The sequence below is a fragment of the Tupaia chinensis genome, unplaced genomic scaffold, assembly GCF_000334495.1.
Source record: "Tupaia chinensis unplaced genomic scaffold, TupChi_1.0 Scaffold000018_1, whole genome shotgun sequence".
Lineage (NCBI taxonomy): Eukaryota > Metazoa > Chordata > Mammalia > Scandentia > Tupaiidae > Tupaia > Tupaia belangeri.
This window is the reverse complement of record NW_006159448.1, coordinates 3,378,484-3,391,169: the sequence shown is the minus strand read 5'-3', so window position 1 is coordinate 3,391,169 and position 12,686 is coordinate 3,378,484. Positions and strand designations below refer to the sequence as shown.

At 33.8% G+C, this 12,686-nt stretch overlaps 1 protein-coding gene across 1 annotated transcript in view; it reads left to right on the top strand.

Annotated features, from left to right (window-relative positions):
- ERBB4 (erb-b2 receptor tyrosine kinase 4) overlaps positions 1–12,686 on the top strand; it is a 1,304,701-nt gene that overhangs the window by 1,249,130 nt on the left and 42,885 nt on the right. The window contains exons 22-25 of the mRNA XM_006140094.3: positions 288–363; positions 8,334–8,480; positions 10,591–10,688; positions 12,190–12,360. Of these exons, the coding sequence (XP_006140156.1) occupies positions 288–363; positions 8,334–8,480; positions 10,591–10,688; positions 12,190–12,360 (492 nt within the window). The remainder of the gene's footprint in view (positions 1–287; positions 364–8,333; positions 8,481–10,590; positions 10,689–12,189; positions 12,361–12,686) is intronic.

Sequence of the window (12,686 nt, the reverse complement as noted above, 5' to 3'; positions counted from 1 at the left end):
TCCTGGACTCAGTGGTTTAAGCTCACTCCGGGTGTGTGTACGTGCGTGCCCATGATCCCAAGAGGAGAATGGAGGAGAAGGGATTGCGGCGTGATCATCCCCCCTGGGGGGGTGATTTCTTGCTTTCTGTCTCTCTATCTCTGTCCATCTGGCAAGCAACTTGCCCTATAGCAAAAACCTCTCCAAAAATAAAAACAAAAAGGGAAAAAAAAGAGACATATTTAGGAAATAAAAACAGAAATAACTTGTATATAATCATGAAACTTTCACTTCTTATTTCTCTATAGATGCCTATTAAGTGGATGGCTCTGGAGTGTATACATTACAGGAAATTCACCCATCAGAGTGACGTCTGGAGCTATGGTAAATAAATCTTCCCATGTGAATTAAAGCTTTAAAGGCAAAAATAAACACAGTAAGCTCATGTAAAATATCATGTAAAATTATTTTATAGTGGGGTAGCCAATGGCATGGTGGTTAAGGCATATGGAACCCAACTAGCCAAATGTGAGATTTGAGTCCCAGACCCATCAACTTGAAAAACACACCAGGTATATGTGCATTCATTCCCCAAATTCCAAAACGAGAAATGGAGGAGAAGGAATTGTGGCATGACTATCCCTCATGGGATGTGCTTTTTCACTTTCCCTTTCTCTCTGTCTCTCTTCATTGACCCCAAGCACTGAACTCTAGTAACTTAAAAAATCATTTTATTGTGCTTGAAGTATCTGTTTATGGGCCAGGCGGTAGCACAGCAATAACGTAATGAGATCCACATGGAGAAAGTCATGGGATCACATCCCGAGACCTCTCTGAACATACTGGCACACACAGGCGTATCCATGATACAGGCTGGATGAAACTCCTGTTGGGAATGTGTGTGTGTATGTCTGTTTCATATGAAAACCATAAACAAGCAAACTTTATATGTAAAAAGAAGCATGTATTTATATGCCTCATTTCTTAAATTAACTCTTTGCTTCTTGACTAAAAAGCAAAACACTTTAAATAGCATTGTTATCTGCCTTTTTTCTTATTTCCTGGTTCTTTAAACTACAGTTTTAAACTTTATAGTTTTAAACTATAAAAACTATAATTTATTAATTACACTATCTGCTAATTTGTCTACTTTAGTGTCTAGTTTGGAAAGCAACTTTTCTGATTTTATTTTATTAACAAGTCATAACTGTATACATTTATAAGGCACTATGTGGTGTTTGATATACGTTCACAATGGTGGCATAGGCAAATCTAGATAATTAACATTTTTATCACCTTGCTCATGTATCAATTTTTAGGAGTCATTTTAAATTTACTTTCTTGGTTGTTTTGAAATAAATAATAAATTATTAGTGAATATAGTTACCTAACTGTACCATAAATTTCAAACCTATCTACCCATCTGGAACTTTGTACTCTTTTAACAATATTCCCTATTTCTCCTTCCCCAACTTCAACACTAGTCTCTGTTAACTGTCATTCTACTCTCTACTTCTAAAAGTTCAGCTTTATTAGATATCACATATGAGATCACACAGTGCTGGTCTTTCTGTGTTGGCCTATTCACTTAGCACAGTGTCCTCCAAATTCAGCTGTGTTGTCACAGATGGCATGACTTCCCCCTTTTGAAATCTGAATAGTACTCCATTGTGTATACATACCACATTTTCCTTATTCCATAATCTGCTGGTAGACACCTGCATTGTTTCTATAATTGGGTTACTGTGAATCATGCTGCAATGAACATGTGAGTGGAGATATCCCTTCCATATACTGATTCAAGTTCCTTTGGATATATACTCAGAAGTAGAATCATTGGGGAATATGGTGGTTCTGCTTTACTTTACTGAGAAATCTCCATACTACTTCCCACAATGGCTATCTATACCGGGTTACATTTTCAGTAACAATGGGTAGGAGTTCGCTTTTCTCTGCATCATCTTAAATGGTTATTGTTAATCCTTTCAATAATGCCATTTTAACAGGTGTGAGATAATAGCTCATTGTGGTTGGAATTGATCATTATTTTAAAGTTTATTCATCATACCTGTGAGTGACAAAGACAGAGAAACAGCACACACAGCAGGGTCTTGACACTATGAGCAAACCTCAGCTTCAGTCAGCCCTTGATCATGGGCAAGTACATGCCCAATAAACTTAGGGAGGTCTCCAGACATAAACCCTGAACCTTCTAATGTGAGCCAGCCAAACAGAGCATCCGATTTTACTGCCATTCCACAATTTAGCCCTAGGACAATTTTGACAGAAAAAAATAAAGCTCATTTTAATTTTAGGACGATTTTAGAGAATCTCATGGCCTTAATTAAAAAAACAAACAAACAAACAAACAGAACTCTGAAAAAAATAAATCTTAAGGCAGTCAGTAGTGTGGGAGTTAAGGTGGCTGGGTGCTACATGGCCAGCTACATAGTTCCAGTTCTGGACCCTATGGCTTAGAAAACATGCTGGGCATGTGTGTGAACACATGTGCCCCAAATCCTGAGAGGAGAAATGGAGGAGAAGGATTGTAGCATGCCCATCCCACATTGGGAGTGTTTTCTCACTTTTCCTCTCTCTCTGTCAGACAAGTGCAAATGCCCTATATAAAAATTAAAAAAAAAAAAAGAATAAAAAGAAAAGAAAGGAAAGAAAAATAACTCTGAATTACATGAATGCTAAATTTTTGGACAATTACTGAAAGTAATAAGTGAGAATGATGGGCCTCAGGGCTGAGATAAGAGCAGACAGCTAAATTATAACTTGATTTTTTTATTTGGAGAGAGTTTTGCTGTAGGGCACATGCTCTTGCCAGAAAGACAGAGACAGACAGAGAGATAGAAAGTGAGAAATCACTCCCCCATGGGAGAAGGCCATGCCACAATCCCTTCTCCTCCAGTCTCCTCTCAGGATCTTGGGCATGCACGTACACGTGCCCAGCGTGGGTTTAAGCCACCAGGTCCTGGACTCGAACCATGGTTGACTACATGAGTGTAAAGCGACATAGCCATTGCACCAACTGTTGGTCCCAATGACTTTGATTTTAATTTACAAACTATTTTTACAGTAACTGAGATCAAGAGTGAATAATACATAAAGTTTATGCTTCACAGATCTAGAAAAGACAATTATAAAGTTTGTCTGGAATAATAAAAGACCCCATATTGCCAAGGCAATTCTGCACAAAAGTGGAGTGTGAGGCATCTCACTGCCTGACCCAAAAATATACTACAAAGCTGTGGTAATCAAAACAGCATGGTACTGGCACAGAAACAGATAAATGGACTAGTGGAACAGCATAAGTCCCCAGAAATAAATTCCAAAATATACAGTCAACTGATTTTTGACAAGGGGTACCAGTCAATCCAGTGGGAAAAAGAAAACCTCTTCAGCAAATGGTGCTGGAAAAACTGGATTTCCACTTGCACAAAGATGAATCTGAACCCCTACCTCTCACCTTTGACAAAAATCAAGTCAAGGTGGATTAAAGATCTAAATCTAAGACCTCAAACTATAAAACTGTTCCTGGAAAACACTAAGGAAACTCTGAGAGACATTGAGGTAGGCAAAGACTTCTTAAATAAGACGCCCAAAGCACAGTCAATAATCCCAAATCTCCAAAATAGACAAGTAGGGTTACAGCAGACTAAGAAGTTTCTGCATGGCAAAAGACACAGTAATTAGTGTGAATCGATAGCCCTCAGAATGGGATAATATTTTGTGAAATATATTTGTCAGATAAGGGACTGATAAACAGAAATCACAAGGACCTCAAACAGCTGTTCTAAAAAAAGATGATCAATCCTATTAAAAGATGGGAGAATGAGTAGAAAAAGCCACTCTCTAAAGATGACATAGGAATAGCTAAAAGACATATGAAAAAATGCTCAAGATTTCTCATTGTAAGGGAAATGCAGATCTAAACAACAATGAGATACCACCTTATCCCAGTCAGAATGGCTAAGATAAAAAATAAAAATAAAAAAAAAAGATAAGTGCTGGTGGCGGTGTGGTGAAAGGGAAACTCTCTTACACTACTCTACTGATGGGAATGTAAAATGGTCCAGCCACTGTGGAGAACAATTTAGAGATTCTTCAAAAAATCTACAAATAAAACTACCATATGATCCAGCAATCCCACTCCTTGGTATCTACCCGAAGGACAGAAGAATTCTTCATCGGAAAAGTGCTTGCACGTCCATGTTTATTGTGGCACTATTCACAATTGCTAAGTCATGGAACCATCCCAAATGCCCACAAACAGACGAATGGATAGAAAAACTGTGGCACATATACTCTATGGAATACTATTCAGCCATAAAAAACAGCAAAACCCTGGCTTTTGACAGAAAGTGGAAGAATATGGAAGATTTACTTCTGAGTGAATCAAACCAGGTTATGAAGGAGAGACATTTTATGTACCTACTTAATATATACCGAATATATACTGAAACTGATGGACTAAAGGATATAGAAACACAGTATATGTACGTAAATATCAGATAAAGTGTATGTGAAAGAGTAGGGTCTGAGGAAGGATATTTAGAAGAAAAATAGGGAGGCAAAGCATTAATGGGACAAAGAGATGTGGTATTATCTGTTGAAGATAATTTATGGTTTTATCAACTAGACTAGAGAGAAATGTTCACGTATTCAAATACTTTGTAAGCTAAATGATGCGATTGAATGTATAATAGAAAATGTAATATAAATGTAAAAAAAGTGAATAATATGAACTGGATAAGAGTGATATTTATGGTTATAGCATTTATTTCATTGTGTTTAACTCAATTCTTACAATTTAAGTTTTTAAATATATCTTATAAAGCTAGTATTTCTTAAAAATAAAAAGGGCAAAGCCCATTTAAGTAAAAAAAGACAGTGGTAGGATTTAAAAATATGGTACAGTTTATTTTACTTAAGTTTCAGCTTAGTTGTATTTTTTTTTTTTTGCTTATGTGTACTTTTTTCTTTCCATTTTTTTCCTACTTAATTTTCTATGAATTAGATGGCAATATGCTTGGAGACAAATTTTAAGTGACCTCACAATAAATAAATAAATAATGTGGGCGTGTATATAAATATTGACAGAATAGTCAAATTAATTGTAAATTTGTCTTTTGGAAAAAATCTTGTTAACACTGGCTATATAATATTTCTTCATGTTGAGTTGCAAAATTCCAGAAGTTTTCCAGTAGAAATAAATAGATGTTTATAAAGCTTTTTAAGCTTTTTATTATATATTATAATTATTTGCAAAAGGAATAAAAGGCAATGAATGCTAGATAGTCTTGTTTACAATACATCTTTTTTTTAAGAGGTTTTTGCCTTAGGGTGTTTGTGCTCACCAGCTAGAGAAAGAGACCGAGATAGTGAAAGGAGTGTGTGTGTGTGTGTGTGTGTGTGCAAGAGGAAGAAGGAGAGAGACAGAGACAGGGACAGTGAGAGGGAAAGTGAGAAATAACCACCTAGGGGGGATGGCTATGCCATAGTTTCTTCTTCATTTTTCTCACAGGATCTTGAGCACACACACACACACACACACACACACACACACACACACACATACACAAAGCCTGCTGATTTTCAAGCCACCAGGCCTGAGACTTGAACCATAATCAGATATGTGGGAGTCCAGTGAGGTAACTGTTATGCCATCTGCTGGTCCTTGAAATGCATCTTTATGGAAACTTAACACTAAAGTATATCTTTATTTTTATAAAAATAAATATGCATCAACTATGGTATATTTCTTCAGATGATGAAACTGAAATGTTAGTTTTAAGGTAGTTTCTGATTGAGTTATTCTGAGATAGTCCTTTTACATTAAGCCACTCTTATTTAACGTTATTTTGTTATCACTCCTCACAAAGAAGTAATTGAGTTATTATCATCAGAAATGGGAATTTTGATGCCTTGACTTTTGTTTTTGTGTTTAGATCATATTTTCCATCATATTGATTTATAATTGCTTTGTATCTTGCTCATATATTTTTAAATTTTATTTATTCATGTATTTAATTCAATTTGACCAGAGAGAGATACACACAGAGAGATAGAGAAAGAAAGAGGGAGGGAAAGTGAAAAAGGAAGCCATCAGGTCAGGGACTTGAATGATGGTTGGCCATGTGGCAGTGTCCAGCACCTTAACCACCATGCCATCTGATGGTCCTCGTATCTTGCTTATATTGAAGTCCTTATAAAGATGTGAGAGCATCTGTTCTGTCTTTTGTAACTGTTTGCATAAGTTAATAAATGTTCTCATTAAATATACATTCTATTACTTTGACTGAATAATGAAAAATGGACAGTAATCCACTGGACATTTGCTCCAGCTTGCTTGAATATTGAGTTTTATCATTGATCTATGAGGTCATTCTTAATATGCAAAATTAAGGATTTAAAAAAAACCAACCAGGTGTGGCAATAGTTATATGTTTACATTATATTAGTATACAATGGGGCCAGCAAGTGTTTAAGGCACTGTACTTCCATATGGCTGACTGTGGTTTGCATCCCACACCTGGTGGCTTGTCTTCTCACTTTCTCTCTCTCTCTCTCTCTCTTTCTCTCTCTGTCTCTTTTTGGTGAGTGTACATGTCTTATAGCAAATTTTTAAAAATAATAAAAATAATAAAATTAAATAGCTGATTCTTTAAAAAAATTCATATAATGTAAATATTAACAAAATAAATATGGATAATTTGGTGTTCACATGTACTTTTAGCTTTATATTTTTATTATGAGAAAATGTTGTAAAAGACTTCAGAGTGAATATTTAATTCATTACAAATGACAGTGGCAAAGAAAACATCCTAGTTAATGGATTTTTATATTACAACATTTCTACATATATTCATCAATCAAAATTCACTTTGTAATACTCTTGTGCCAACTCAACTATTTTTGAACTTAAAAATCCTTATCCTTAAGAATATAACTTTAAAAGAGGGTATACACTATTTTCTACTAAAACTAGGTATTTGTTAATATAAAAAGAAAATGATCTTGTCATATACTAACATAATATAAAAAGGAAGTATAATGGTTTTATTCCCAGTATCATGAATTTTTTAAGCAGCTTTCATTTTAATTATCGTATTATAAAAAAGAGATCCATAGTGTATACAGTATTGCTTTAAAAAGAATCATTATTATTATCAAAACTAGCTGCTTACACATTAACATTTAGGGTATTTGCATTTTCAGAGGAAATTATTGTCCTAGTGATTCAAGAAAGTTGTCATTACTTGAAGAATAAACTATTCTTGATTTACTTCCCTTTCATGGCTGCTCACATCACATGTATTGTATCTTAAATGCAGACCATTCCTTACTCAGGCTCTCTCGTCTGTGCTAAAGAAACAAATGTTTTATTCCACTTGTTTTCTTTTTTTTAAAAAAGAGAGTGATAAATCGTTCCCATAACATAAGATAATCATTCTTGAACCCCAGCTTACCTTTTTAAGGCTTTATTTACCTGTTTGTTTCTTCTGAGAGTTACACTTAATAGTGTCTTCTGCTGTTATCTTTCCCCCAGCCCTCTTGCCAGCCAGGGTCATGGGTGTGCCCAGCAGCCTGGCGTGTTCAGTAGATCTGGGATCCCAACCTAGGTCTTTCTTGTATGGTTCCAGCACTGTGCAGCAGTGTGCCTCACAAGGCTTTTAGAGCAAAGATGCTCGTCTCAGAATTAGTTGATACCAAATTTTATGTGCAGTCATATTTATTTATACTGAATATGTAGGCATAAAATAAATTAATTATTTTATGGGCTATAATGTGATGTCATGAAATGTACCGTGGATCAGCAAATGTTAGCATTATTTATAAGCAGTATTAAGAAGCAGATTCTACATTGACTCTAAATTGTCTCTGCTATCCATTAAAAAATCCAAGACAAAAATAAAAGACTTAAATTATTTCATGAATATTTGGCATTGGGGTCTTATAGCAGATATAGGGGTTCTTTTTTGGGGGGGAGGGTGTGTGCACTCACCAAAAGACAAAGAGAGAGAGAGAGAGAAATCATCCCCCCCAGGGGGGATGGCCCCAGCACAATCCCTCTTCCTCCATTCTCCTCTCTGGATCTTGGGCACACACGCACATGCGTCCTGCCTGAGTTTAAACCACTGGGTCCGAGACTCAGACTACAGTTGACTATGTGGGAATCCAGCAACATAGCCATTACACTAACTGCTGGTCCCTAGGAATTCTTATACAATATTTCTTTAAACATTTTTGATTGCCTTTGGTGAGAATTATTTTGCCACTGTGTTGTTGCTGTGTTGAAAGTGTACTGTTAATATGCTTATATAATCATTTGATTTCTACTTTAGGAGTTACTATATGGGAACTGATGACTTTTGGAGGAAAACCTTATGATGGAATTCCAACCCGAGAAATTCCTGATTTATTAGAAAAAGGAGAACGTTTGCCTCAGCCTCCTATCTGCACTATTGACGTTTACATGGTCATGGTAAAATGTAAGACTGCACAATTATTTTATCATCCCCATAATCAATGTTAGTAGAGAAATAAATAGCACAGATCATGCTACTTGCATAATGCAGCTCTATATTGATTGAAAAATAGAGCAGTTCAAAATGATTACAAGGGGGGGACATGTAAACACCTGTGTTTGTTGTAGCTATTATTAATATCAAATACCATCATGCTTCTCAGCTATGAAGTCAAAATCATATGACTCTTACTCTTGTAATTCCTATGACAGTCAAAATGTCACAAAGAAATATAATTAGCTACAACGTAATATTTTTAATAATGTTAGGTCTTTATAGAAAAATAGCATTCTAAGTAAATGATCAAAATATAAAGCAAGAAAGCTTGAAACTGATAGTTTAAAAAAATAATGAAACGGAAATGGATTTAGTAGCTTTAGTGCAAAAGTAATTAGCAGGGCAAGGTAAGACGTGGGAAGAAATAAATCTACATTGAAATAAAAAGATTATGAATGTTTACATTTTTCAATTCGATCATTTGTTTACATCAAACTCTCTTACTTTTATTCTCTTTCCTGTGCCCCAGACACATATGTATTAGAAATGTGTTTTCCAAGCCTAGGCCCTTAATTTAAACAGAATTAGGGAAGTCTCTAGAGTTTCTGACTTAATTTAAGTGAGATTAACGTGCAGCGATCTCTCTTGTATAATCTGGGGTTTTCCCCTTTTGATTTGCACAGGGTTAGCAAAGAAACAAACTGGTGAAGGTGAATAAGCATCTTATTAATAAGAGACTTTGGACCTGGGTCTACTCAGATTTATATTCATGACATGTGTGATACATTCTGACAGTGAGGGAAGAAATAAAATATGTTCCTTGCAGTTCAGGTCAGCTTGCCCTTTTCTTTAAGCATATTTCTATTTACTCAATATTTAGTTAGAGAGAAACCAATACTTCACAGCAAAGTTAACCTTTTTTGCTTCAATAGTTTCAAAAGCACCTATTTTCTCATTAGCATCTTAGCATTAAAAAGCATTATTATTTTTTTAAATGAATGCATGTAGAATAGAGAGTGGAATATAGAGTGTTTGAGCTTTGTTAGGAGAGAAGAAAAGCAGGTTACATTAATGATACATAAAATAACACCCCAAAAATTCCCAGAAGAGGAAGAAATGTTGAAGTTCCAGAAAAAGAAACAAAGTTAGCTTTATTCAACCAAACATTGTTCTGTAAACATCTATGAAATCAAGTTTCAAAACATTCATGCATTATATATTTTGAAAAGTAACCAACATAAGAGATCATTTAAATATTCTGAATAAATTATGTACATCAAGCAAAATATTTAGTGTAATGTTTTTACCTCTCCCCCCATAATACTTGAAGATCTCTGCAAGAAAATCAGGGAAAACTTGGTGCTTTTATTTTTGTCATCTCATCAGCTAAACAGAACCTGAGATCGTATCTCTATACCAACCTTATCTACATTCCCAGCTAAATCATAATACACATCATGAATATTGCTGATAAGATTTTTACAGTGGAAAGTCTGGTAGTAAGATAAGCTAATGCTGTTGCTGAACTAACATTATCAATCTTTGCATTAGATTTTTTTTTTCCTCCCAATGAGGGAAAAAAAAAATTCATGAAAAAGTTGCTTGCTTTCTATTCTCTTTTATTCTTCTTCGTGCCAGTATACTTTATAACCAAGTCTTTACTCCTCTGATACTCCTGAAACAAAATGATGAATTATATTCCAGGCACCTCATCTACAACTATCAAAGAAAAGTTAAAATATTTTTCCACATCAAAGAAAAACGATCTGAGATCCTGTAGGTTCCCATAGATACCATCGTTCTATTTTCTAGGAAGAAAAATTTAAAATCAGATTAACAAAATAAAAATTTTATCTATTATGTGATAGTACATTACATGGGTTTATGAATATCAACAAGCAGATTGATATAGAACCATACCTATTAGAAGATTTCTTTCACCAGCTTTCTTTGTTTTTCAGATCTTGTTATTAAAAGAATATTTTTCACACTTTAATGTATGTTTTCACAAAACTTAAATCTCATTTCTTTTTTCTACTTGTGGATATACTGACACTTATTATATATAAACTTCTAGGTTGGATGATTGATGCTGATAGTAGACCTAAATTTAAGGAACTAGCTGCTGAATTTTCAAGGATGGCTCGAGACCCTCAAAGATACTTAGTTATTCAGGTGAGTAGATTTGACTTATGTTTTTAAGACTATCCCAGTGGCAAAATCACTGAATGTGAATAATACTTATACTTTGGAACTGTGGAAATCATCACTAATATTGATTAACTAGTAAATTATTTTATGAAGAAATTTAAGGAAAAGAGCTTTGTATTTCATTTCAGCAACATCTCTAACTAATTCCTTTAGTATTCACGTGACTTGCTATTAAACAGTGAGATAATTATGATTACACATATACATGAAAAGGTCTTTATCTCTAGACAAGCCTTTTAGCACTCTGCTTTTATTAACATTATGTGTACGTCGTGTTTATTAACATAAGCTTTTCTTATCAGAATAAAAACAAGATTTTTTTGTTTTAATCTTATCCATGCTTAGAGGTAACAAATTGAGAATTTCAGCATGTTAACATTTAATTTCCTAGAAAAATATTTTATACAATTTTAGGAGATATGTAGTATTCAAGCAATATTTTGACTCAAATTAATTGTACACATATGAATCAAGTAACAAATCAAATAAAATTTTATATTTAATACTGAAAAAAATGATATTAGATCCTTTTTAAATTATACCATATTTGTAATTATTTTTACCTAAGCTACAAACAAATGGACTTTGGATGACACTGACTTGTTTCCTCAATAAAATAAGGTAGCCTTTACCTTTGAACTAGCTGACATGAAGATAAAAGTAAAGTTCTAAAAGATGACTTCTAGCTATTTTCTCCCCAAAATTAACATCATGAACTTAAATAATTTATTTTTAAAAACTATGTAAGTTTTAAAAGTATTTATTAAATAAATAAGGTGAGAATGAGTATAACAAGAGTCTTCTTATCTTCCCCACACCCATTTATTTTATTTGCCGCTGGTGCTGTGATTGTGAATGCCACCACTTTGACATTGTGTCGTCATTTTGCTATGAACAAATCATGGAGCCTATGTATCCTGATAAGTCTACAGCATCAAATAAAATAAAGATGAATTAATAGGTGCCCTTTATAATTTATTCTTAAAGTAACAACCCCACACTGTCTTGTCAATGAACTATTGTTCTGAAATCTGAAGCAGGTTTTGCCCCCTTCAAAGTATCCACAGCATTCTTTATTCTTCTCTAATGGAGTTTATTGCATTCTTTTTAAAAATTATGATTATTTTTTCATTTACATTTTTATTTCATTTTCTTTTATACATTCAATCACATTATTTAGCTTACAAAGTGAATATTTCAACATGTGAACATTTGTCCCTAGTCCAGTTGTTAAAACTATAAAATATTCATTCTTCTTACATCAAATTTATTTTACTCTATCACAGTTAAGCACAGTATAGGTTTCTTTCTGTCTGCTAGTTATGCTAAAGAATTATTTTTGTAATGATACATGAATTTGCCAACTATTTGTTTGATATTACATAAATATGCTGTGATGATCATATATTTAAGAAAAATAGAAGAATCATTTTATTTTTTGTATGTCTGGTGGACCATTTCTTAGGGTGATGATCGTATGAAGCTTCCCAGTCCAAATGACAGCAAGTTCTTTCAGAATCTCTTGGATGAAGAAGATTTAGAGGATATGATGGATGCTGAGGAGTACCTAGTCCCCCAGGCTTTCAACATCCCACCTCCGATCTATACTTCCAGAGCGAGAATTGACTCCAATAGGGTAAGAAGTAATTATATACAAGCACTGAGAAATTAAATCATGTAAATAGATTTTAAGCACTAAAATTTCAAGATAATTACATGACTTAAATCTGTATAATTCTTAGATTTAAATCATACTATCCCCATAAAAGATATGCCAGTGTTGCCATACACAGTACATTTTGAAAGACAAGCATGAGCAATGAAGTATGTACTCTGAAATATCTTCAAGATCTCAAAAAAAAATTCCCTTTGTCTTACATTAGTTAAAACAAATCTTAGTTTTTAATAGCTAATTCAAACTAATAGAACCATATTTATGTATAAATTAAATGAATGAAAATT